Source organism: Eptatretus burgeri, chromosome 6 (genome assembly GCF_056783735.1).
Source record: "Eptatretus burgeri isolate ZD-2024b chromosome 6, Ebu_testis_v1, whole genome shotgun sequence".
Taxonomy (NCBI): domain Eukaryota; kingdom Metazoa; phylum Chordata; class Myxini; order Myxiniformes; family Myxinidae; genus Eptatretus; species Eptatretus burgeri.
In genome coordinates this window covers 6,550,478-6,575,142 of record NC_140966.1, presented here as the reverse complement: position 1 = coordinate 6,575,142, position 24,665 = coordinate 6,550,478, and the positions used below count along the sequence as shown (strand labels likewise).

Below are 24,665 nucleotides of genomic sequence, written 5' to 3'. Positions count from 1 at the left end.
AAAAAAGAAAAATCAAATGCAGGTAAGTGACCCGAGGCAATGGGGAACCACGGTTCGTGTACTTGCACAATTTGTAAGCACACCGCTAATATATATATATATATATATATATATATATATATATATATATATATATATATATATATATATATATATATATATATATATATATATATATATATCTCTTAATAACTACTGACACACTCACGAACTCATTGACTGATACTAAAAATGAGCACCTTCCAGGTGACGTAGAAAGCTGAAATTTTGTGTGCAGATGGATATCAAAGCCAGGACACTGGAACATTTCATAATTGTTGGACAACAACCATAAATGAAAATATAAATAATAAAAATGCAGGTGAGCGACCTGAGATGACACAGAAGCACAGTTCGTATGCTTACACAATATGCAATCACACTTTGTGTGTGTGTGTGTGTGTGTGTGTGTGTTTCTATGTATATCTTCTTCTTCTTTCGGCTGCTCCCGTTAGGAGTCGCCACAGCGGATCATCCGTATGATCCGCATCGTGATTTGGCACGTGTTTTATGCCGGATGCCCTTCCTGACGCAACCCTGGTCGCCTCTTACGACACAGGGATATGGTACACCTATTTTAACCGGGGTATACACCGGCCCAGTACACTGGTACTCACCTCGCCGACCTCGAAAGGATGACAGGCTGAGTCAACCCCCTGGTGTATTAATTCAGTGGCCCAACGGGGCTTGAACTCAGGACCTTTTGGATCCCAAGCCGCTGCCCGAACCACTGCGCCAACACCAGGCTACGTGTGTTTCTATGTGTATATATGTATATATATATATATTATATATATATATATATATATATATATATATATATATATATATATATATATATATATATTGTTACGGAACCATGGTTCGCCATGAGTAGGAACTTTTCAGGCTTTTCCCGACCTCTGGCACTGCAGGCCAACCTGCCGTGGATAAGTCCACAGCCCGTCGGGTTGTGAAACAACTACGAATGTTGATTAAAACGGCCAAGCCTGGCAGGGTTGACCATCTTCGTAAATGTTTGTCTGACCAATTAAGGTGAGTATGCACTGGCTTATCACGGAACCAAACAAAGGGGCAGAACAATGTTTATTGAATTGTGAAGAATATGGAAAAGAAACAATGAGCAAGTTGGGAAAAACATGAATGGGGTTTTCTATATTGGAGGAACACATAGGGAGGGGGGGGGGAGTTCTACCTATGTACAGCAAATGTTTTATCCACAAGGGATGGCAAAGCACATATTCAGGGTGTTTTTGAGCGTGCTACATTCATGTATACAATAGGGGGTGAGGGGAATTTGTGTGTGCACGTATGTCCAGTAAATAGAACAAACACAGAGCAGAACTTATTTACTTAACATTTATGAGCCGCTTCTACAGTGTTACCTATTTATTTACACACAAGGCATGGTGCCAATGAGAATCGCAATGAGGGAAACTTAGAAAGGGGTGAGCAGATCGAGAGCAGTATGAGGCCTGTTGTTGGCCTCTCCCTTATCCGGTTTGAACACATGGGCTCGTGGTGGTCCAAAGTACAGGGAAGGTAGAGGGATAAAAAAAAAGGAGGTATTGGTGCGGTGATGCCTGTTTAAGAGGATGCGTGAGTGCGAGAGGAAGAATGGAAAGGGCAGAGGCAGATTAAGTTTTTGGGGCCTGGGCAGAAAAAATATTTCGGCCCAAAAAGAGGACTCGGTGTTATTTTTGCACTCGCTTCGCTGATGTTGATTTAGACTCGACTGCAAAAAATCTGGAGGAATTCCCATGTTTTATTGCCTCCCCCCCCCCCCCTGGAAAAATAAATGCCATGTTAAGGTGTTCATTAACAATTTGCTTGCTATCGCTTGTTAAGCCAGCTGTTCTTTTTCAACCATTTTGTTTTGTGCTTGTTTGAGTGTTTAAAGCCACATGTTCTCCATTGCCAGCAGCAATGTCTGCTGAACCCAAAGCTGTGTCCTTTTTCTGTGATTTCTCTTTTTCCTTCAAGTATTGGTGATATATATATATATATATATATATATATATATATATATATATATATATATATATATATATATATATATATATATGTATGTATATATGTATGTATGTATGTATATATGGACTCGTGTCATTGCATGCAGTTCTGTGCTCTGTTTGGAACACAGGCATCATCCCAACTGATGGGAAGAGGGGAATTGTTGGCCTTTTTGAGATCATCAGTCACATATATCATATATATCAGCCACAAATTATTTTTGAGGTCAAATTTGTTTCATGGATTTTGCAAGTATCGTGCTTTGCACGACATCATCTTCTTGTTTGCTTGTTTATCTGCACTGAACTTTCGTGTTTTTCTCCACAACTGCTTGTCGGATTGAGATTAAATTTTCACCATCGAAGCGACTACTCATGTGGAATGTTTTAATGCTAATTATGATGTCATGTTGGAAAAATGGAAAAACTGGACCTTTGTATCTCTGAAACTGCACCAAGGAAAAAAATTTTGAAACTTGGCATTGCAAGCACTCCTCATGGAGAATGTTTTTTTTTGTTTGTTTTTTTTTTAATGATGTCGTAGGTGCCTTCGTTGTGACATCATATTTGCATTTGCAGAATGCTACATCTGATCAGCATGAAAAAAATTGAGGGTCATCTCGGGATAAAATAGTGCAATCAAAAAAAAAATTGATGTCATCGATGACTTGATTCGGCAGCCATATTGTTAAAAAAAATAACTTTCAGAAATCTTTTTCTATTAATTGGCTGAACAGATTGAGGCGACACTTTATAAGTATAACCGCCTATCCATGAGGAACAAAAAGTTCACATATCGTCATCGGTCACATGGTTTGGCAGCCATATTGGATTTAACCTAAAACCTCTGAAAAATTTTCTTCAGAATGGTTGGACAGATTGAGGGGAAACTACACACAAATGTTCCCCAAGCCTTGGGGATACCAGGGTATTAATGAATAACTGATAAGTCACATGGTCTAGCAGCCATATTAGATTGATCAAGAATCAAAAAAAAATTCTCTCTTGAACTGCTAAATCAATCTTTGATTTTTTTTTCAATTTTTTTTTGATCACACACGCACACACGTACACACATACCCACACATACATATTGTTATAGATTTCCGCCTGTCGGCGTGCAGACTACTGCTTCTAGCCAATGGCGGCCGCTCTCGCCCACCGAGCGAACAATCTCGTCGCAGCCTTCCGGATCAAACGCCGGAATCCCGCTACAGGTGTGTTTTGAGCACACCACAGCCTAGTCAACACTCTACCCGCGCTACAGGGTCAATCGCCGAATTGTCGAAATACCTAATTAATCGCGCGGGCAGACTACCAAGAGACTGTACCTCAACAGGGCCCACTTGAAACGAGCCGCTTAAGCAGCTCGCTTCGTTTTAGGATAACCGAGCGGGGTATTATCGCGAGGCCCCGTTTGACCCGATTCTATTATCGGCTATTTAAAAACCAACTATTATTCCGAACTCAATACGGCAGTTCAATGCAGGAAAAGGACGCGACGAACGGGTTAACATTCACACAAGCACATTTATTTGCACACACAACACATATGCAGTCATGTATGTAATCAGGTGAGGCAAACAAAAGCAATGCAATGTACAAGCACGTAATGAATGGGGGTAGGGACAAGATGCGAGCTAGAAAAAGAACTACCACCGTTCTATTAATTATGTACTTGTACAGTTTTTACTTATGGACGGCGCCACAAACACCCCGAAAATAAAGAAAGAGAAAAGAAAAATGTGACCGGGTGGTCGGGTTCGCGGGGCTCCGTCCTCCGGTCCCAGCCTTCGCCGCTGGCGTCTCCTCCTGACTCGACAACCCCGAGAGTGAGGGCGCGATCCAGAGCGCCTTCCTCACAACCCACAACCCAGCCACGAAAGGCGACCACTCGACAACCAAAGCGGCAACGGCGCCAAAAGCGACAACAGCGACGACTCTTTAACGCTCCTCAGATGTCTTTTTTTATAGCCCCCGTTTTGCCCCGCCCCTCGCATACAGTGAGCAAGTTGGGGAAAAAGCATGAATGGGGTTTTCTATATTGGAGGAACAGCTGGGGGAGGGGGGGGAGTTCTACCTTTGTACATCAAATGTTTTATCCACAAGGGATGGCAAAGCACATATGCAGGGTGTTTTTGAGCATGCTACATTCATGTATACAATAGGGGGTGAGGGGAATTAGGCCCCTTCTTCCAGCACACACGACAAACGTCTCGAAGGGAGCGTTTTCCCGCCAAATCAGAGACTCTCGCCGCCGCTGTATTTGTCTTCGTTCTTCCCCTGGAGGGTTGAATCCCCTGCATTGCCGGCGAGCATGTCATTCATGGGGTGGGGAGGTACGGGGATGGGGTGCCGTCGTCATGCTTTCTTTGACGAATCCAGGCTCCTGGCGACCGTTACTGAGGTGGAAACGCGGTGGTATGGTTGTGGTTAATGTGGCGTGGCTGGCGCTTTGTGGTGGTAGTAATCGTGGTGTGGCTGAGGTGGTGTGGTTGTTGTGGTGGGTGGTTGAGGTGATCGTGGTTGGTGGCACTTTGTGATGGTAGTGATGGTGGCGCGGTGGGCATTGTGGTTGGTGGCTGTTTCAAAATAAAGACAGCAAAAGAAAAACGCTATATCAAAGATCACAGCCCTGAACACGAATAATTTCCCATTAAACATCGGTGGGGAGATCTATCTGAACACAGACTTGTGGACATAACTGATCTAAGGACCTATATCGTGCTCTGTGAATTTCCACAACCGTAACAATATATTATATATAAAACATTTTTGGAATCGGGCTCACTTGGCTCTGCCTGGATGGGTTTGAGAGGAGCAGCAGCTGAAATGCAAATCCAATCCAGGTCCCTCCTGATAACTTCATCTTCACTTTTTGCTTGTTTGGGTTCCTTCTGATTACTCCAATACAGGACTGTACCTATTTGGTCTTCCATTTGACTTTAATTGAATTTATTTTCATCCCATTCTAAATTCAATTGAATAATAATGAAAAAGGTCATGGATCAGGCAACGTGTCTGATCAAAGCGGGACATCTTGGTACCCAGTCATCACTGTCAGCAGTTATAAAGTGGCAGTTCTAGTTGTCTCTTATTACGTAAAACATCAGTACACAAAATAGGAGGAGATTGGGACCATACTCTGTGCAAAGCGTTGTTGCTGCTTCAGCAGTCTCCTTGGCTATTGGGCACAATCCTGGACGGGTCGCCACTCCGACACAGGTTACCAGCATGCTGGCACTCATTTTGCGGACCTCAGGATGACAGGCTGTGTTAACCCCACCTGGTATTAATTCGACAGCTGAGCGGGATATGAACTCGGGACCCGAGGATCCAAAGTCCGTCGCCCTAACCATTAAACCAACACCAGGCATACACAAAATACACCACACAAAACAAGTCCTGGCAAGGGTCTGCAATCTGTGATTTCTCTTTTTCTTGTTTGTAATTGTTTTGCACTTTTGTTTTTCATATTTGATGTTCCTCTTTTACTCCGAGGTATTTGTATGATGCTTCGTTTTCGAGTTGCTTTATTGTGGTATGTCCTTAAATTTTTATAGTGGTCTATTTTTGTTTGTTTACCTTGTGTGAATGTGCTTTTGGCACACTTATATCCGCTAAATTCCATGTGAATGTCAGTGGAGTATCGTTTCATCATCTTCAGTAGTTTTGCCAATTTTCTGTTGGTTAGTGCGAAGAGCTTTGTCTTCCATGTTTGATGGACGTCACCTTCCCTGTTTCTTTGGACGTTCTTTTATTGGATGGTAGGGTGTGTCAATTTCCATTTTTCATTAATGAGGTTCCTTAGTGGGTCCAGAGACGGTCAAAACAGGAGGGGTGGGGGGGTGGCAGGGAGGAAATGTGATCTCTCTGTAAGATCCTGCATCATATTTTGATCTTTCTTTCTGAGTGCTGTTGTATCAATGTTGTGTTTCAGTTCCATTACATAACAAAATTTTCTCAATCCGTTTGATTATTTGAGGGATGATTATGTTCACGTGCATTGTATTTTATCAATGAACGTGGGACACTCTCAAAACCTCTTTTGTATCCTATCCAGGCTGTGGACAAGTTGAACTTCTCATTTTACAGTTTTTGAGTATGCTTTTATTTAGTAGTAGGTGGTCTGCTATTCTAAAGCTACTTTACTCCATTATTACAATTGTCTGATGGACATATGAACAATTTTTAACACGATTAAAAAAAACATGCTGCTGTGTTCTTCAGACTTCAAGCCACGATGTAGGATGGTGAATGGTAATGGATAGAGATTCCCACATGGAATAGCTATGGAGGATGCTGAAATCACTCTAACTTGGGTCCATTAATTCAGATTTGTCCATAAGGTCTGCACAGTTTAAACACACCCTTTATTGTGTGATTTAACTTTTTATACACTGCAGGCATCTGGAATCTATTGAACTGAATGTGCTAATCTGGGTCAATGCATTGGAATTTTGGCAGCAGAGAAGACCAATTTTTTTTTTGTTGTTATTTATCTTTTTATCTTGACTTTGCATTGTTTTGGTTGCTTTTATCCTCGCTTTTCCTTTGTTTTATCGAGATTAATATCCTTCGGTTGGACTTGTCTCTCTTTACCCCCCTCCCCCCATGCCCACAGTACCAGGTTGGACAGCTGTATATGATAAGTAAGCACAGCCATGAGCAGAGTGAGAAGGGAGAGGGTGTAGAGGTAGTGTCCAATGAACCGTATGAGGATCCCATCTATGGGCAAGGCCAGTACACTGAAAAACGCATTCACCTGTCGAGGTAAGCATCTGCATTGGTCTGAAGGGGTGAAGCAAAGACGATACATTTAACATGTTGAAACAAAAATATGACCAAGTTGATTCCTGCTGAGCTGTTTGCGGTGTTTCTGATGTTTGGGATGAAGATGGTTTACGATATTTTTGTCTCTGCACAATAAAGATGTGATTCATCTGTTTATATGGATATATATTTTTTTTATTGTGGTACACTCTGTTCTCCAGCAAATTGCCAGGGTGGGCACAAGCAGTGGTTCCTCGCATTTTCTATGTGACTGAGAAGGCGTGGAACTATTATCCTCATACCATCACAGGTAATGTTACTTGTCCTGTTGAGCACGCATTTTCGATACACCGAGTCTTAGTTTTCTAACTTCTGCTCATTGTTGCTTCCTCATGACCCACACCTTTCGGTTTGAGCCTCTAATTAGTTTGTTTGGGATTACGACAAGTTTTTTTTTTTTTGTTTTTTTGTTTTTTTTGTGGTGATGGTATTGGGAGGGATAATTGCATTACTCGAGACCGCTATGTAAAATTTACACGTTTGTATAAGCCCCTTTTTCATTGGAAAGCACTGTTTGTCTTGAGGCTTCATCAGTTATGCAAAAAGAAAAAAAGGTTGATATAAAAATCGAAGTTTTTTTTTTAAATCAAAAAGACTGAATGGAAAGGTGTTTGAAACAAAACGCCAACACGTTTACTGGCAAACAGAGAAATATAGTCATGAAATGTTGGAAAACTTTTAGACTCGGCATGTCAAAGAAAAATCGTGCTTCACATCTCTTGATCGGAGCAAGGCCTCAGCCCAAGAGTAACGAGGGAGGTTAGGATTGTAGCCAGGTAGGTGTCTAATCCTTCTCTCAGAGTAGTTGATGCATGGACTAGTCTTCCTCAAAAGGTAGTCACAGTTGAAATAATACATGGATTTAATTTATAATGATAGGCATCTTGCAGCATTGGGGATAAAAGGGGTACATGGCTGTTGGCAAGAATAGTGGGAGTTCAGGAATGTCTGGTTGGTTGTATATGTGTAGTGATTGTGTCGCATGTGTGAGGGTCACATGAAAAAGGGGAATGCGCTATCTATGTTTGTTCATAAGATTTAATTAATGTGATGTTTATAGGATGCAAGTATGTCGGGCCATTACTTCTCCTATGGTTATACCAGGGACATGGACAATCTATCTGCACGGAAGGATGAATTTGAAAAGGAATACACCTTGATTAACCAAATGTTAACCAAATTAACCAAATTTTTCCATGTGGCTGTTTTTTGTGCGTTGCAGTTTTGTTTTATAATTTGTATTTGTGCTTATAATCCAGCTTTACTTGATGCTGTCTGTCAAACTGAAGCAACTGCTCCTGTATTCATTGATATGACTGAATTTTTTGGGTGTTTTTTTTTTTTTTTTGATTTGTACTTTTCTGTTATATATTTATTCGAACTATAAAATTATATTTTTATTACTCACTCATCTTTTTTTTTTTTCTCCCTCTTCTTTTTATGGTTCTTTCCCGGTTTACCTGCAAACTTTGTGTTGCAACAGAATTTACGGTGAGTGTTCATCTCCGATTCTTCACTGCATGCCAAGACCTTTCAGCCAACGGATGCCATGCATGTTTGCGATGTTCATTTGGCATTGTTAGGCACATGGTTGCTTGTGGAAGGAAAAGACAAAGCAGAAACTTTGGTTCATTTCACTATGCTTACTTTGAATTTTCTTTGGTTTATATTTCTATGTAAATTTGGTGAAGGGATTTGTATGAAGCAAATAGAAACACAAGTGAAGATGCATTCAAAGTACACCGTGCCCCCATGCCAAATAGATAGATGACATTTCCAGGGAGCTTTCGGCACCCGGCAGTGCCGCCGGTGCAGCACATGGCGACAGAAATGGGAGGGAGTGGTATACAATAATTGATTGATTGATTAATTTGATTATTTGCATAACTAATATAAATAAATAATTAATTTCGTAATTGTGTAATAGCATTCCAAAACCACCACAGTTTCATCCGAATCTGTAACACTTTAGAAATTAATTCAGAAATTAATCGAAAATTAAACACTTCATCAATTAATTGATTAATCTATAAATCAAAAATACTTTATAGCCAAATCACTTGGTTACTGTCGTATCCAAATATCAGCTTCCCAACTCAAAAGGTGCCTGAGATATTGCCCTGCTGAGGAAGAAAATAAATAAGTAATTAATAAATCGATAATAATCAAGTAATTAATCAATTTCAATCAAAAAAAATAGAAATAGCGTTTCGTTTTTTTTTTCTAAAGCACATGTTCACCATTGTACCAAAACTGCAGCTTCTTAGCTCAAGGGATGGCAGAAAGATATCACCCAGAAAAACAAAAAAGCAGAAGGAAAACTAGAAGGGCACTTGGTAGCATGCATACCTCCGCCATGCAATATCTGATACAGCGGAACATTTCAGGGCTGATACTTCTTTTTTTTGAAATATCATGCTACATGTCATTTTTGGCCCATTCTCTCGATGGTGAAGAATTGCTGACAATTAAAAAACATAAATTCTCGTCTTTGGATTCTGATCTTCATCAAAACCAAATCAATTCATCCTTGTAACATACCCAACCTGTTCACCAAGTTTTATCTGAATCCTTGTGCAACTTTTTGAGATGTCATGATGTACACCGATGAGCCAAAACATTATGACCACCTGCCTAATATGCTGTTGGTCCTCCATGTGCCACCCAAACAGCACCGACCCACCAAGGCATGGACTCCACAAGATCTCTAAAGATGTCCTGTGGTATCTGGCACCAAAACATTAGCAGCAGATCCTTCAAGTCTTGCAAATTGTGAGGTGGAGCCACCGTGGATCGGATTAGTCAGTCCAGCACATCCCACAGATGCTCAATCGGATTGAGATCTGGAGAATTTGGAGGCCAGGACAACACCGTGAACACTTCATGTTCCTCAAACCATTCCCGAACAATGTGTGTAGTGTGGCAGAGCACATTATCCCGCTGAAAGAAGCCACTGCCATCAGGGAATACCATTGCCATGAAGGGGTGTACCTGGTCTGCAACGATGTTTAGGTAGGTGACTCGTGTCAAATTGACGTCCACATGAATGGCTTCCCAGGGTTTCCCAGAGCATCACACTCCCTCCACTGGCTTGACGTCTTCCCACAGTGCATCCTGGTGCCATCACTTCTCCAGGTAAACGGCGCACACATACACGGCCATCCACATGATCTAAAATAAAACGGGACTCATCGGATCAGACGACCTTCTTCCACTGCTCCAAGGTCCATTTCCAATGCTCGCGTGCCCATTGTAGGCGCTTTCGACGGTGGACAGGGGTCATCATGGGCACTCTGACCGGTCTGTGGCTACGCAGCTCCATATGCAGCAGGGTGCGATACACTGTGGATTGTGACACAATCCTCCCGTGACCACCATTAAAATTTTCTGTGACTTGTGCCACAGTCGACCTTCTGTCAGTTCGGACCAGATAGGATAGCCTTCGTTGCCTTCGCGCACCGATGAGCCTTGGGCACCCAACACCCTGTCGCCGGTTTGTGGTTTGTCCCTCCTTGGACCACTGTCGGTAGGTACTCACCACTGCTGACCGAGAGCACCCCACAAGCCTTGCCGTTTCAGAGATGCTCTGACCCAGTCGTCTGGCCATTACAATTTGGCCCTGGTCAAGGTTGCTCAGGTCTTTACTCCTACCCATTTCTCCTGCATCCAACATCAACTTCAAGAACTGACTGTTCACTTGCTGCCTAATACATCTCACCCCTTGACAGGTGCCATTGTAACAAGATAATGTTATTAACTTCACCTGTCAGTGGTCATAATATTTTGGCTCATCGGTGTATATCGGTTTAGCCCTATTCTCAATGGTGAAGAATCACTGAAATAATTATTAGATCCGGTTTTGGATCTTCACCAAAATCTAATCAATTCATCCTTGTCACACTAACCTAACCACAAAATTTCATCAATATTCATCCACAACTTTTTCAGATATCCTGCAGCCATGCAAACAAATGACCAAGAAAGATTTCATGCATAGCACGATACTTGTGAAATCCATAAAACAAATTGGACCTTAAAAAGAATTGGTGGTTGAATTTAGTGACCTGATATGAAAGTCCTCTTCAAATTCTAGTGAGTTGGATGAAAATTGAGGATTTTAGAAATGTGACAATATTGTTGACCTTTGGCCTATGCTGACCTTTTGACCTCAAAAGCACTGGGCTTCTTGCTTATGGTGAACTCTACCATGTAGTGAAGTTTCTTGAAGATCGATTTTAAATTGTGATCTGTAGGTGAGTGATAGACAAGCCGGGAGGCGGACATGGGTAGTCGTATTTAGTCGTTTTTCAGCCGTTACTAGCCGACAAAAGCGTCCATAGCAACGGTTCTTTCTCACACATAACTAGAACATACCATGAACCTACCATACCAGTTTCATGTATATCTGACTCATAGTCTCTGAGATATAACGAACTTCGTTTTTTGATTGTTTTCGACCAGGGTTCATTCAAAGTCTATCTTCTCCGACAGTTTTCATCGGATCCGGCTAGAAATTTTTGACAATATGGCTGAATGTACTGCCCACAGTCACTCGTGGCCCGATTTTTGATTTTCGAAAAAAAAATTTGAGATTTTTTTTTTTTAATTTCAAAGGTCTGTTACTCGGCAACGGATGGGTCCATAGCAACGGTTCTCATTTGCACACAACTAGGTCATGGTATGAACCTACCAACCAAGTTTTGAAATCCCCATTGTATTTACGGAGCACTGGACCAAACAGACATACATACAGACAGACAGACAAACATATCGACGGAAATACTGATAATAAGGGTAGTCTAGATCGACTACCCAACAGACAGACAGAATAATGCACAAGACCAACCAATGTACTTGAAAAATCTTTGTTTTCTTGCTTCGTTGGTCGTTACTTGCGAAAATCTGAGTGTAAACTGAGTATGCTCTTTCAGTGCGTATCATCGCAAGGAACTGAAAGCCTTTGTGCTTGGCGATGGAATAGGGAGGGGCAGAGTATAATTGTTCCCATTTATTTTGATCCTTCGGAATGATAGAACTTATTGGTGTTTTAATTATTTGTACGTTACGTGTACTGTGAAGAAGCAGCAGTTGTGGTTTTTCTTACAGTGCTCCTTCCTTCCAAAGTTCTCGATCTATATCAAGACAAAGTACGAGGATAACAATGGACAGAATGACAACGTGAGTAAAGTTTGACAGATTCAGGATGTTAAAGAGAGGAAATAATCTACTGAGATGGTGGCATGAAGGATATGTGCTTCAATGTTTACCTCGCTTTGTGAGGATGTTTTTGGAACCTCTCGCACTGGCTTCCTCTTCTTTTTTTTTCTCCTATGACTACTACCTTTGCTGCTTCATATATTATTTTCTTCATTCATTCGATGGCAACAGTATTGGAAAAGTTAGTGTAAAACATGTTTTTCTTTTTTCCTTTCATTTTTGTTTTCATAAGTGGGAATTGAAATGGTTACCTTATAAATTTATATCAAAAAGTTGTATTTTGTTAAAGAAAATGGATGTTGTTTTAGGCACCACTAAACAAATGGCATTTCATTCTTCCTGACCTTATTTGATTTTGCTGAGCACTTTTCTCTGAATATGTGGCAAGAGATATTTGTCTAATCTTTTTGTACACCGTCTGTCTAATTTCCTATTTATTACTTTTATTTGCATATCTGGCATGATTGTGCAGAGGTAGCGAGTGCTCTTAGCTTTTCTCCCTCTCTCTCTCTGTTTTGACTGATTCTCAAAGCAAATTACTTTCTTGACTGCTTCTGTTTTCCTTGCCAAGTTGAAGGTGGTTGTGGTTTCATTTTCGGTTTAAGCCTGGGTCACAGAATGTGCATTATTTTCCACATCCCACATATCGCCTTGCTCCGAAACCAGAATGCTTTTAAACGTTGATGAACCAAATTATTATTATTATTTTTTTTTTGTTTCTTTGGATAAGATCGTTGAATACTTCCTGTAAAGTATGAAGGCATTTGCCCGACGACTACAATAGGAATACATTTTATGACAGACTTTGTTTATATTAATGTTACTGCACCGTCAACCCAGATGAATCCCAGTATGTCATGAAATTGAGGAATTTTATTCATTACATAAATAGTGAAAAGCGAGAGTATAGACTGATTTGTTGGAAACTGTGTAGTTATTGAATGGAAAGGAAATTCACGAAGATTAATGGAAGTTTTTGTTCATGCCCATGTTCTCCCGATGCCTTTTTGCATTGACGCACAGGTTTATTTATTTATTTATTTATATTTTTTAAAGAGCACAACAGTGATGCATACTTTCTTGGATGAAAATAAATGCAATTGTGAAACTGCAGTAATTATGTGTTCACCTGAATCCACATACACCAAATATGTGCATAACACAGAATTTGTAACTGAGTTTTTGAGTTTATTTTTTTGAATTGATTTTTTGAATTTTTGAATTGATATTGAATAAACTGTAATTTGAGTTTATTTTTGTGGTTGAGAGTTGATGGCGGAGAATCAAACTCAAAGGGATGTCAAAAAGAACATTTCACAACAAAAAAAGAAGTCTATTGAACTTGGAAAATAAGTTCACAATGCTGAATTGCAAACATGTACTGTATCTTTCACCAGGAATCTGGATTGTAATTGGGAGGGAGGAGAGGTGATGAGAGGGGAGTGGGAGGAGGGGCTGTATCTCAATATCTATTTTTTTTTTTTTTTTTGTAAACATGCTCACCTGTCAGCATCCTGTCTATGTTGATGAATGCTCCTGGCAGTGTGACATGAAATCGCATTTTTTGAAAGCATTCATTCTCCAGACTGAGACTTCTTTGTTTACTGTTATCAATCAAGACAAATTCTGACTCGTGATCTTCTTTTGATTGTCTGTTTGCACTTCTGTTCAACACCCTCCCCTACCTTCCAATCCTCAAATCTTCTTGTGTCCTTCCCTCCTGTAATACTACATTATTCATGAGCATAAAAACTGTGCTTTCATTTCTACACAGCATACTGTTCTTTTGCAGATTTAAGGATCATTGTTGATGCCGACTAACTTGTGCAGGTTTTTGAAGATGATGAAGTGGAAAAGGAGGTCGTTCCACTGGACATCGCTTTTGATGAGCTTCCGGAACGATATTATAAGGAATCTGAGGTTTGAATTATTTTATATATTTCTTATGAGCTGAGGTTTCAATGTCTAAAACACATTTGCAGTCATTTCATCAACAGTTATCTGCTGTTAACCTGTGACATGTTAATCTGTTGTTTTCCATTGGGTTGCCATAATGCTTCATCTAAATTTTAGTTTTCTGTGACTTTGTAATATCCATATATTGAATAAAATTAAAAATTGCTCCTGACTAATTGGCATGAAAATGCATGTTATTAGCGTAACATTATTTCAGAGATTCATTACCGACTTGGTTTCCTCGCTCTCCTCACAAACCCATTTCTACTGCATGGATTTACTGGACACCTGAAGATATTTTGGTTTAATTTGGCACCACTAAAGTGATGGTATTTCATTCTTCTTGACTTTTTATTTGATTGTGCTAAGCACTTTTCTCTGGTGGATATGTGGCAAGAGATATTTGTCCAATATATTCTGTACACCGTCTGTCTAATTTCCTATTACTTCTATTTGCATATCTGGCATGATGGTGCCGAGGTAGTGAGTGCTCTTAGCTTTTTGGCTCGCTGTTATGACTGATTCTTAGCTTAACTACATCCTGCCTTGTTGGTGTTTTGCAAGTGGGGCATATTGCACCAGTGAGTGGACTGTTCCTGCGTTGGCCGTTAAACTGGGTATCTCAGCTGCTTGCATTAGTTGGTGAATATTAAAGATCCCACGGTGTTTTTTCGCAAAGGGCAGGCAAGTTATCGCTGGCACCTTCAACAAAAACTTTTTTTTTTTTTTTGGTATTCTTGGATATCCCTGAGGAACCAGGTTACAGCGCTTGCTCTCTGTGTGATTGTGCTGGCAACAACTCCTACACTATAAATAAATCTGTGCACAGCTGTTTGCATCGCATGTGGACAGCCATTTTTGACTATGAAAGGCAACCAAGGAAACCATTTTTAGGTCATCTCTACCGAGATGAACTAATAAAGCCGGACTAAATGTCCGTCCGTCAACAATTTTTCTTTCCGATCTTGATGAAACTTAGTATGTGGGTAGAGGCCGATGAGTGTTGCACAACGATATAACTTTTGTCCAGGTTCAAGGTCACGAGGTCACGTAAGTTATAAAAATCGCCATTTTCAAAACCTATCTCGTCTGCCATTCTACAAGATATTCGGCAACTGTTTATTGATTATGATAGTAAAAAATATTTCCTTGTATTAACCGGACAGATTTTTGAATTTCCTTCCCGTTTGATCGTCACGTGATCTGGAAGATGGCCAAAAACGCCAATGCAATTCGCAAAGAAGGAAGGAAGGAGAAATGAAATATAAATATAAAACACATTTTTAGCCTTTTTAGGTCATCTCTTCGAGCATGACCTAATAACATGGGTGTAGATGTCCTTCGATCCGTCCGTCCATTGCGAAAATGACGATTTTCAAATTCTATCTCTTCCGCCATTTCTCAGGCGATCTTGAATTTGATTGTGACATATAAATCTATGGGACAATATCTAAATTTTGTCAGGCTGGATTTTCGATATTCGCTTTCGTTTTCGCGTCACGTGACTTCAAAGTTTGCAAAAACTGCCCTACCTTCAGGAGGCTACATATTTTCTCGCAGAGATGACTGTCACTCCCGCACGGGGGGTAACAGCTTTTTTATTACTCAAACTACCATTTTTTTCTTTTTCTTTTTTTTTTCTCAATATGGGCATTTGGTGCCATTTATTATCAACTGAAATTTTCAAACTTTAATACAGTTGAGTCTAGTTATAAAAACACTTGTTATGATGCATTTGTTTGTAATGAACATCGAGTAAACTATATGTAAAAATTACCCCTGTGCGGGAGTGACAGTCATCTCTGCGAGAAAATATATAGCCTCCTGAAGGTAGGGCAGTTTTTGCAAACTTTGAAGTCACGTGACGTGAAAACGAAAGCGAATATCGAAAATCCGTCCTGACCAAATTTATATATTGTCCCATAGATTCATATGCCACAATCAAATTCAAGATCGCTTGAGAAATGTAGGAGGACATAGATTTTGAAAATCGTCATTTTCACAACGGACGGACGGATCGAAGGACATCTACACCCATATTATTAGGTCATGCTCGAAGAGATGACCTAAAAGGGGAAGGAGGCGCCCAGAAAGAAGAATGCCAATTAAGAGACGGTATTGAATTCTGGTGTCTTTATGACATTCAGTGCCCATGGAGCGGCCCTGTACACCAGAACTGGGTGATGCCTTCATGCCAAATCCACCCATTCAGCCTGAAGTGCAAGCAGGTGTAATATACATTATTACCAAGATGTTATAAGTAGTTGCTCAACTGACAAGGCATTGTTAACTTTACTGATTCTAATGCCTCTTGCTCTTACAGTAGCAATGTTTTGCTTTCACAGTGAATACTGATTGCTCCACACCATTTGTGCATTACTTGCTGAAAAATGTAGTCTGTGTTTTGCAAGATGACTAGATGTTTGTGTTGTGTGAGCTTAAAAGGTCCAAAGGGTACTTTCCAATAGGAGTTGTGGTTTAAAGGCTCTAAAGGGTCTAAACTCGAAAGCATGTAAAATGCTAACTATAGTTGATGTATTGAGGCACTCACATTTTGTATGCTTGTGATCAACCGTCACCCCAATGCAAAACCTTAATTTATTAATTCAGTGTTACTTTGGTGAAATGTCGAGCCACACTTGATGATCCAAACCTGCCAACAATGATGTGGAGTAAGGTTTTTAATCTAATAAATAAGATTAATCGGCTGTCTGTCTGTCTGTGGTCTGTCTGTCTCTGTTCATGTTTTTTGCAAGAAACGCTGGACCGACAACCACCAAATTTGGCACACAGACCAAGTTAAGTCCGATCCGGGGATTGTCCTGAGGGTATTTTCATCCACCACCTGTGCCTTTAAAGACCCCAAAAAAACCATAAGACCTTTTTGTGTTTTTAACATGCTTGAGGGAAAAGATCCATAAGATCCTTAAAACCATTGAATTCCCCAAAGACAATTAAGACGCTTTAAAACCCCAAACACAGTTTAGATCTCTAAGACTCTTGAAGCCCACTAAGAGCCTTTGACCCGGAATACCTCAAAGATCCTGAAGACCCTTTTTTAACCCTCTGGTGGTCTGGCCCTCCTGCTCCCTACACAGTCCCCCCTCCCCCACCCCAATGCGTCAGTTCTCCTACCCCATTCTCAGCCCTGCCGGCTCTCCTGCTTCTCCCTCTTCTCTGTACCCCCATCTGGGCAACGCTGGGTAACCCTGCTCATATCTGAATATTTGACCAACATAAATAGAATTACCATGTTGAGCAAATTTGTTCTCAGAAACGGCCTTTTGCTGTGAAAGTGGAAAATAAGTGGTTGCTGTGCTTAATCTGATCAAGATCGTGACTCAAGATCTTACCTGTTTCCCTGACGTCACCTCTAGTGCGTACACACACACACACACACACACACACACACACACACACACACACACACACACACACACACACACACACACACACACACACACACACACACACACACACACGACATATTGCTGCACTTGTAAATGTTTTGAAACATGTTAGCAGAAACCTATAGATGGGATAAATATTACATTATTGATTGTTGCCCACTTCTCCAAGTACTTTAGTACTTCAATACCAAAGTACCAATACAAAATTAACATACTACACATAAATGGAGAATTTATAGTATAACAGGACTGTAATTTGTTTTTGTTTTTTTTTTTATCAGGAGTTTGGATCTCTCGTTGAATCCACTTGACGGTGTTGATGCCAAATCGCTGAATACAGCAGACGGCTTTGTAAAGATTTTATTTTTATTTTTTAAATCTTCGCTCTGAGTCAAAGCTTACCCACTGATTATATCCCACATCAAATGGAAATGTATAAAACGAAACTCCCTTCATCAGTAGATTTGCTACAACCCTTGATGATGTTGTCGATTACCTATTTTGATCAGTTCTCCACATCAAGAATAGATTTGGCAGTCCACTTCATGTTCCTACCCATACAGGGAAAACTGATTTGGTCATGGCTCGCAAATCGAAATGCCTCAAAAGGAAACTTTATTTTGCATTTACACATGAAGGGGGATAATTTGACTTGAAATGTATCCAAAGTTATGTGAGTTGTCCTTGAGAGGAAACAAAAAAATTTCACTTTAATGGTTTGAAGAGAAAATATCCTTGCTCCTCATAAGGGTAATCCAATACAATTGCTTTCTTCTTCTCATTTACAATCAGTGGCTACCTGGTGGGGGAGGGAAGGGGGATGCCCATTGCTGCCTGGCTGGGTGAGCTTTTCCCGGCGGTGGTTTCGGGAAGTATTGGACATTGAAAATCTGTGGAGTTATTGGCCTCATGGTGATTACCTTTGTCTGTGGGCCGGCGGAAGCACTGCCAAGGCACACATCGCAATATACACTTTTTATAGTGGTGTTTGGTGGATTCAAAATGGATATCAAGGCCAACGTGTGGTCGGTTAAAATCTTGCTCAGATCCTGAAGTACCTCCACCGTAAACTTGGGGCCTCTCGGTGCTACGGTTCAGCCATTAAAGAATAACGCACACACACAAACACTTGCAAATATTTATCAGGGTAGCATAGTGCCCACCCCTTTGGGTGGGTAGAGTTTGTGCATTACTTGCTGAAAGAAGTCTGTGTTTTGCAAGAAGACGATAGATATATGCATGGTGTGAGCTTAAAAGTTCGAGATGGTTTAAATGTCGAATGGTTTAAAGGGTCTAAAGCAGTAGTTCTTAACCTTTTTATGTGCTCGTACCCCTTGAGCTTTCATAATATTTCCCTGTACCCCCTGTCTAAAAAATTCTTATGTTATTTATTATTATTATTGGAATTTAAGTACTATACAGTATTGAATTTGACACCATATATTCGTACTCCCTGCTTTGATGCTTCGTACCCCCGGTTAAGAACCACTGGTCTAAAGGGTCTAAACTCTCAAGGGTCAAGCATCCAAGCTGTCTAACATGTCTGCAGGCTGTAAATTGTCAAGCTCTAAAGGGAGTTAAGAGACTAAAGGGGTGTAAAGGTCTAGCTCTAGACTCTAGAGGGTCTGTGTAATCTAAATATTCTAGTGGTCTAAAGGGTCTGGCGGGGCCTGTGGGAGTCTTGGTCTTTAGTTTAAGGGGGTCTTAGGGGGTCTCGGGGGTCTTCGGTTCTAGGGGGTCTTGGTGGTCTTCAGTTCTAGGGGGTCTTGGGGGGTCTTTGGTTGTAGGGGTTTGTTCTTGGGGGGTTCTTTGGTTCTCATGGGTCTTGGGGGTTCTTTGGTTCTCACGGGTGTTGGGGGTCTTTGGTTCCTGTGGTTTTTGGGGGTCTTTGGTTCTCGTGGGTCTTGGGGGGTCGTTTGTTCTTCGGGGTCTTGGGTGGTCTTTGGTTCTTCGAGGTCTTTGGTTCTCAGGGGTCTTATGGGTCGGTGTTTTAACTGGGTCTTGGTGGTCTACAGGTCTTTGGGGTATTGGAGTCTTAAGGTATCTATATGGTGTCAAGGGGTCTCAAGGATGTAAATTTCTGACAGTGTCCCAAGGGTCTTATTGGGTCTTCAAATGTCGAAGGGGGGTCTTGGCATCTAAAAGGTCAAAAGGATTAAATGTACGTTTCAAATGTACATAATAAATAGACATAGGGTGAAACTGACATTCAGACAGTACTTGATTTCCACATTTTATTTTTCCACATTTCAAACAATTTGAGTCAAAACCCAGTATAAAAACATAGGGTGCGAACAAATGGTACACAGATCCAGGTAGTTACAAAGATTAATTGTACATTATTATCAAATGCATTGGTTACATGAATTACGTAAATTGTATAAACATTGATATGGAGTAAACAAGTTCAGTACCTTAAGAAAGTATTCACACCCCTTGACCTTTTCACATTTTGTTGTTTTAAAGCCTGAATTTAAAATTTATTAAATTTAGTTTTTATTTTATTGAATTTTTTTTTATTTTTGTCACCGATATACACATAATACCCCATTAATGTCAAAGTGTAATTTATAAGTTTTGTTTTTTTAAGAATATTTTTACAAATTGATGAAAAATCAAAAGCTGAAATGGCTTGAGTCAAGAAGTATTCAACCCCTTTGCTATGACACTCGAAACTGAGATCAGGTGCACCCAATTTCCTTTGGTCATTTCAGTGAAGAGGGTGGATAGAAGGAGGATGGATGAACTGAGGGAGGAGATTAGTGTGCAGATGAGCTTGATGGGGAGATTGGTGAAATGCCAGCTGAGATGATCTGGACACTTGGTGTGGAGTAGGGAATAGAGAATGGCAAAGAGAGCGGATCAATTGAAGGAAAAGAGATCGACCACGGTTGAGATGGGAGGATTGTTTGAGGAGGGATATCCATAAGGGAGGGTGCTTGGAGAGTTGAGGGAGTTGGCTGAGGACAGGAGATGAATGAGTATTGTGGTCAAGGCAGGGCAGAATCTTGCTGCCATTTGTCCTCGCCCCTTGTAAAGGAAAGAGGAAGAGGAGAACATCCTTGAGATGTCTCTACAACTTGATTGGAGTTCACCTGTGGCCAATTCAATTTGTTGGGCATGATTTAGAAAGAAATGCACCTTTCTATACAAGGTCCCACAGTTGACAGTGCATGTCAGAGCATAAACTCGAGCGTGAAGTCCAAGGAACTGTCCGTAGAACTCTGAGATATAATTGAGGATGCATAGATTTGGGGAAGGGTATAAAACAATTTCTGGAGTGTTGAAAGTTCCCAAGAGCACAGTCAGGTCAGGTCAGCTAAGGGAGCATGCGCCAGAGCAGCACACCGCTGTGTCCACTTTCTGTCGGTACTCCAGATGCTTCTGTCTGGCCATCCCTCAGGCAGATGCCTAGCCCATCTCCTTGAGATTCTGATCAACCTGCTGTAACAACAAGGCATGTGGTTGGCCCATTGGCCTCCTCCACTCACGGGGCTCCCTCGCTGAGAAAATCTTGTGAGCAGGATCAGCATCAGGAAAATGACTCGCATGTCCATACAGCCACAGCTGACACTCATGGACTATGCAGGTAACAAATCTCTGAGTCTCTCTCAGCAACCACTCATTGGACAAAAAGTCTGACCAGTGATAACCAAGGATTCTCCGTCGAGACCTGGTACCAAAGGAATTGAGTTCAAGTCTCACATCCATTGCGCAAGACTGGAAGCACCAAGGACCTGAAGACTCAGACTTTCGACCTTCTGCGCAGGTACCGACAGTGTTACACCCCCATGATAGTCAATCTGACACCCCTGCCCTGACGACAATTGACCTCTGGCTTAGACAGCGGAGACATGAATATTACTGCCAAGGTGAGTGAATCTCTCCAAGACCTCAATATCCTGACCACAAACAGGTACACAGACATGATAGCAGCATCCAAGATGTAATTAAAAGCCTGCGTCTTAGTTTTAACCCAGGAAATCGGAAATCCGAGCGGCTCAGACTTCTCCTTCAGCACCTTGAGGGCCCCCAAAAGGATATCCAGAGTCTCCGTGAGGATGACAGCATTGTCTGCAAAATCAAGGTCAGAGATCTTGACATTCCCAAATGATGCACCGCAGCTTGATCTCCCTGATGTCCTCCCCAGAATCCAGTCCATACAAGTGTTGAAAAGTGTGGGCCAGTCCACCCCCCTGATGAACTCCAGAAAAAATTGGAAATAACTCAGAGATTGTCACACCACAACTCACAATGCACTCACTACCAGAGTATAGCACAGACATCAGATTGATCAGATTTGGTGGCACCCCATGAAGACCAAGACTCCTCCAGAGGGCATTACAATTCACTGAATCGAACACTTTGCAGAGATCAATACAGGCTGCAAGTAGTCCCTGCCAAAATTCTTGGCTGGGTTCGGTGAGGACATGAAGAGCAAGGATACGGTCAATAGTTGACCTCTTTGGTGTAAAGCCTGACTGCTCTGGACGCTGGTGCTCAAGCTAGTGGTGGAAAACCCTTTCAAGAATAATCTGAGCAAAGACCTTGCCCGGCACTGAGTGGCGTCACGCCTTGGTAATTGGTGCAGTCTTGGTGATCGCCCTTCCCTTTCCAGATTGGACAACAAGGCCCCTCTTCCAGTCATTTGGGATGATACCTATGTTCCAGAGAGCACGGAGCTCCATGCAATGACGTGAGTACAGCGTTTCCACCAGCCTTGAAGTTCAGCATTGATGGCACAGATCCCAGAAGATTTACCCCCTTTTCAATGGATTCACCGCAGTCTTTTACCACGAACGAAGATGGATCACACTTGATTGGAGAGTCAGCAAAAGGGATAGTAATACCTCTGACATCCATCTTATTGGCTGGTGGATCGGCCTGGTACAGCCACTAAAAGTAACTGGCCCAGCGGGCCTTAACCTCGGACTCCTCTGTCAAGAGCCCACCACCCTCCTCTCGAAGTGTAGTGCACTGATCGATGGGCTTGGAGGAACACAATGCGTGAATTCCCCTGAAAGCAGGCCGAGAATCACTTGACCACAGATGGTGATGCTCTACCCACTCACAGATTCCTCGCACATAGGCCTTCTTCTTCACGCTCAGTGCACGTACAGTTTTACGCCTCAACTCTGTGAACAGCTCAGCTCTGCCAGTAAGCTTGGCCCTGCAACTCTGGTCAATGGTATCCAGTTTTCCTGGAGAGACAAAATTCTTCTTCGCCCTCCGGTGAGTTCCAAGACATCCACCACCAACACGAGGAAGGTGGTCTTGAAGGCACTCCACAACTCTTCAGGATTCCCCAAAGCTTACTCCAATGACCCCCCCCCCCAAATCCCCACTCAACCGATTCGCAAACTCCTCAGCTACCCTCTCATCCTTGAGTTTGCCAACGTGCAGCTTCGGCTTGGATGGTACCATTCTCCTGGATTTAAGCTGTAAGTTCAGACTTGCAACAACAAGCCTGTGGTCGATATTAAGGAACTGAGCACCCCGGTAGACCCTGCAGTTCTGGATCATTCTCCAGTGACCATCAACGAGAACATGGCCAATCTCCTTTGCCACACCACCAGCATTGGAAAACCAAGACCAGCGATGATCCTGTGGGCACTGAAACCATGAACCAGCCACCCCAAGTCCATGACTTCTTGCAAAGTCAGGGAACTTATTGCTCTTCTGGTTTACAGTTCCAGACCCATGGGGACCAACACACGTTTCATAACCATCCCCATCAGTGCTAGTCGATGCATTGAATTCCTCCAAGACTAGAAGAGTATCTCTCATAGGGAAATGGTCAACAACCAGACTCGAGTGTGACATCAAATACGTCCTTCACGTTGAGATCACTCGCCTCAGTCAAAGCATATCGAGAGACCAGGGAAACGACACCCCAAGAGTGATGAATCCTTGGTCTCATTATAGGCTCATTGACTGGTGTTGCCTCGATTATCATTGGAGTCGGCTTATTGGACATGGCTACAGCAACTCATTAGGCATGGTAACCATCAGAGCGACCAGACGAATAGTAGGTGTAACGACCTGTCATGATCTCGCCACTATCTGGTCTCCAAACCTCAAATTGCTGCAATACCGATGTTCAAACGCTTGAGCTCAGATTATAACAGATTGGTGTTCATCCTCTCTTAGGGATAGGACATTCCAGGCACCCACCCGAAGGGAATGACTCGGGTTCACCCAAGGAACCCCACCTTCTCGTGGATGACACCTCAGCACCACTCTGCCACACACCACCACAATATGACCCAGGATGTTTACTCCATACATTTCCTCCTGTCGTCAAGTAATGGGAGTCCCAAAGATTTTGCTCCAATCCTGTCATCCAGTAAGCTGCCCTGCAAAGGGCAGCAGCACAGGAGGTACTCCAACGGAGTGGCTTTTCAGTTTTCGTCGCATTTGTGGATTTTGCAGAATGAAGCGTTTTACGGTGGCTGGAGTCCTCCTAATCTTCCCACCAACCTCCTAAAAAAGTAACCAAACTACAGGAAGACATCCACAGACACAGTTGCGCACTAGATATGGATGGCTGATGGCTCACAAGGACCTCCTCTGCCCTTTGAGTGAGCTCCAGCATTAGGAAATGGAAAGAATATTGAACTACCCAGACTCTTCCTGGAGTTGGCCGTCTGACCAAACCAAACTGAGCAACCGGGCAAGAAGCACCTTGGTCAGGGAGGTGACTAAGTACCCAATGACCACTCTTGTAGAACTTTTGAGTTCCTTGGCTGAGATGGGAGAACCTGCTGAAGGACAACCATCTCTGCAGCACTTCACAAGTCTGGGTTTATGGGAGAGTGGCCAGATAGAAGCCACTCCTGAGAAAATGGCACATGACTGCACACCTGGGGTTTGCAAAAAGTCACGCGAAACACTTAGAGAGCATCCAGCAAACGATTCTGTGGTCTAATGAGAAGAAAATTAAATGATTTGGCCTGAATGCAAAGTGCTATGTCTGGCAGAAATCGGGCACAGCTCATCACCCATCTAATACCTTCCCTACTGTAAAGTGTGGTGGTGGTGGCATCATGATATGGGAATGTTTTTCAGCAGCAGGGATTGGGAGACTTGTAAGGATAGAGTGAATCATGAATGGAGCCAAATACAGTGAAATGCTTGAGGAGAACCTGCTTTTGAGTGCAAAAGATGTGAGACTGCAGCAAAGATTTGATTGATGTTC

General features: G+C 42.0%; 1 protein-coding gene across 1 annotated transcript in view; it reads left to right on the top strand.

Annotated features, from left to right (window-relative positions):
* LOC147024185 (cytoplasmic phosphatidylinositol transfer protein 1-like) overlaps positions 1-24,665 on the top strand; it is a 202,391-nt gene that overhangs the window by 39,301 nt on the left and 138,425 nt on the right. The window contains exons 2-6 of the mRNA XM_085883853.1: positions 6,676-6,824; positions 7,046-7,134; positions 8,368-8,375; positions 11,991-12,062; positions 13,932-14,021. Coding sequence (XP_085739979.1) covers positions 6,676-6,824; positions 7,046-7,134; positions 8,368-8,375; positions 11,991-12,062; positions 13,932-14,021 — 408 coding nt within the window. The remainder of the gene's footprint in view (positions 1-6,675; positions 6,825-7,045; positions 7,135-8,367; positions 8,376-11,990; positions 12,063-13,931; positions 14,022-24,665) is intronic.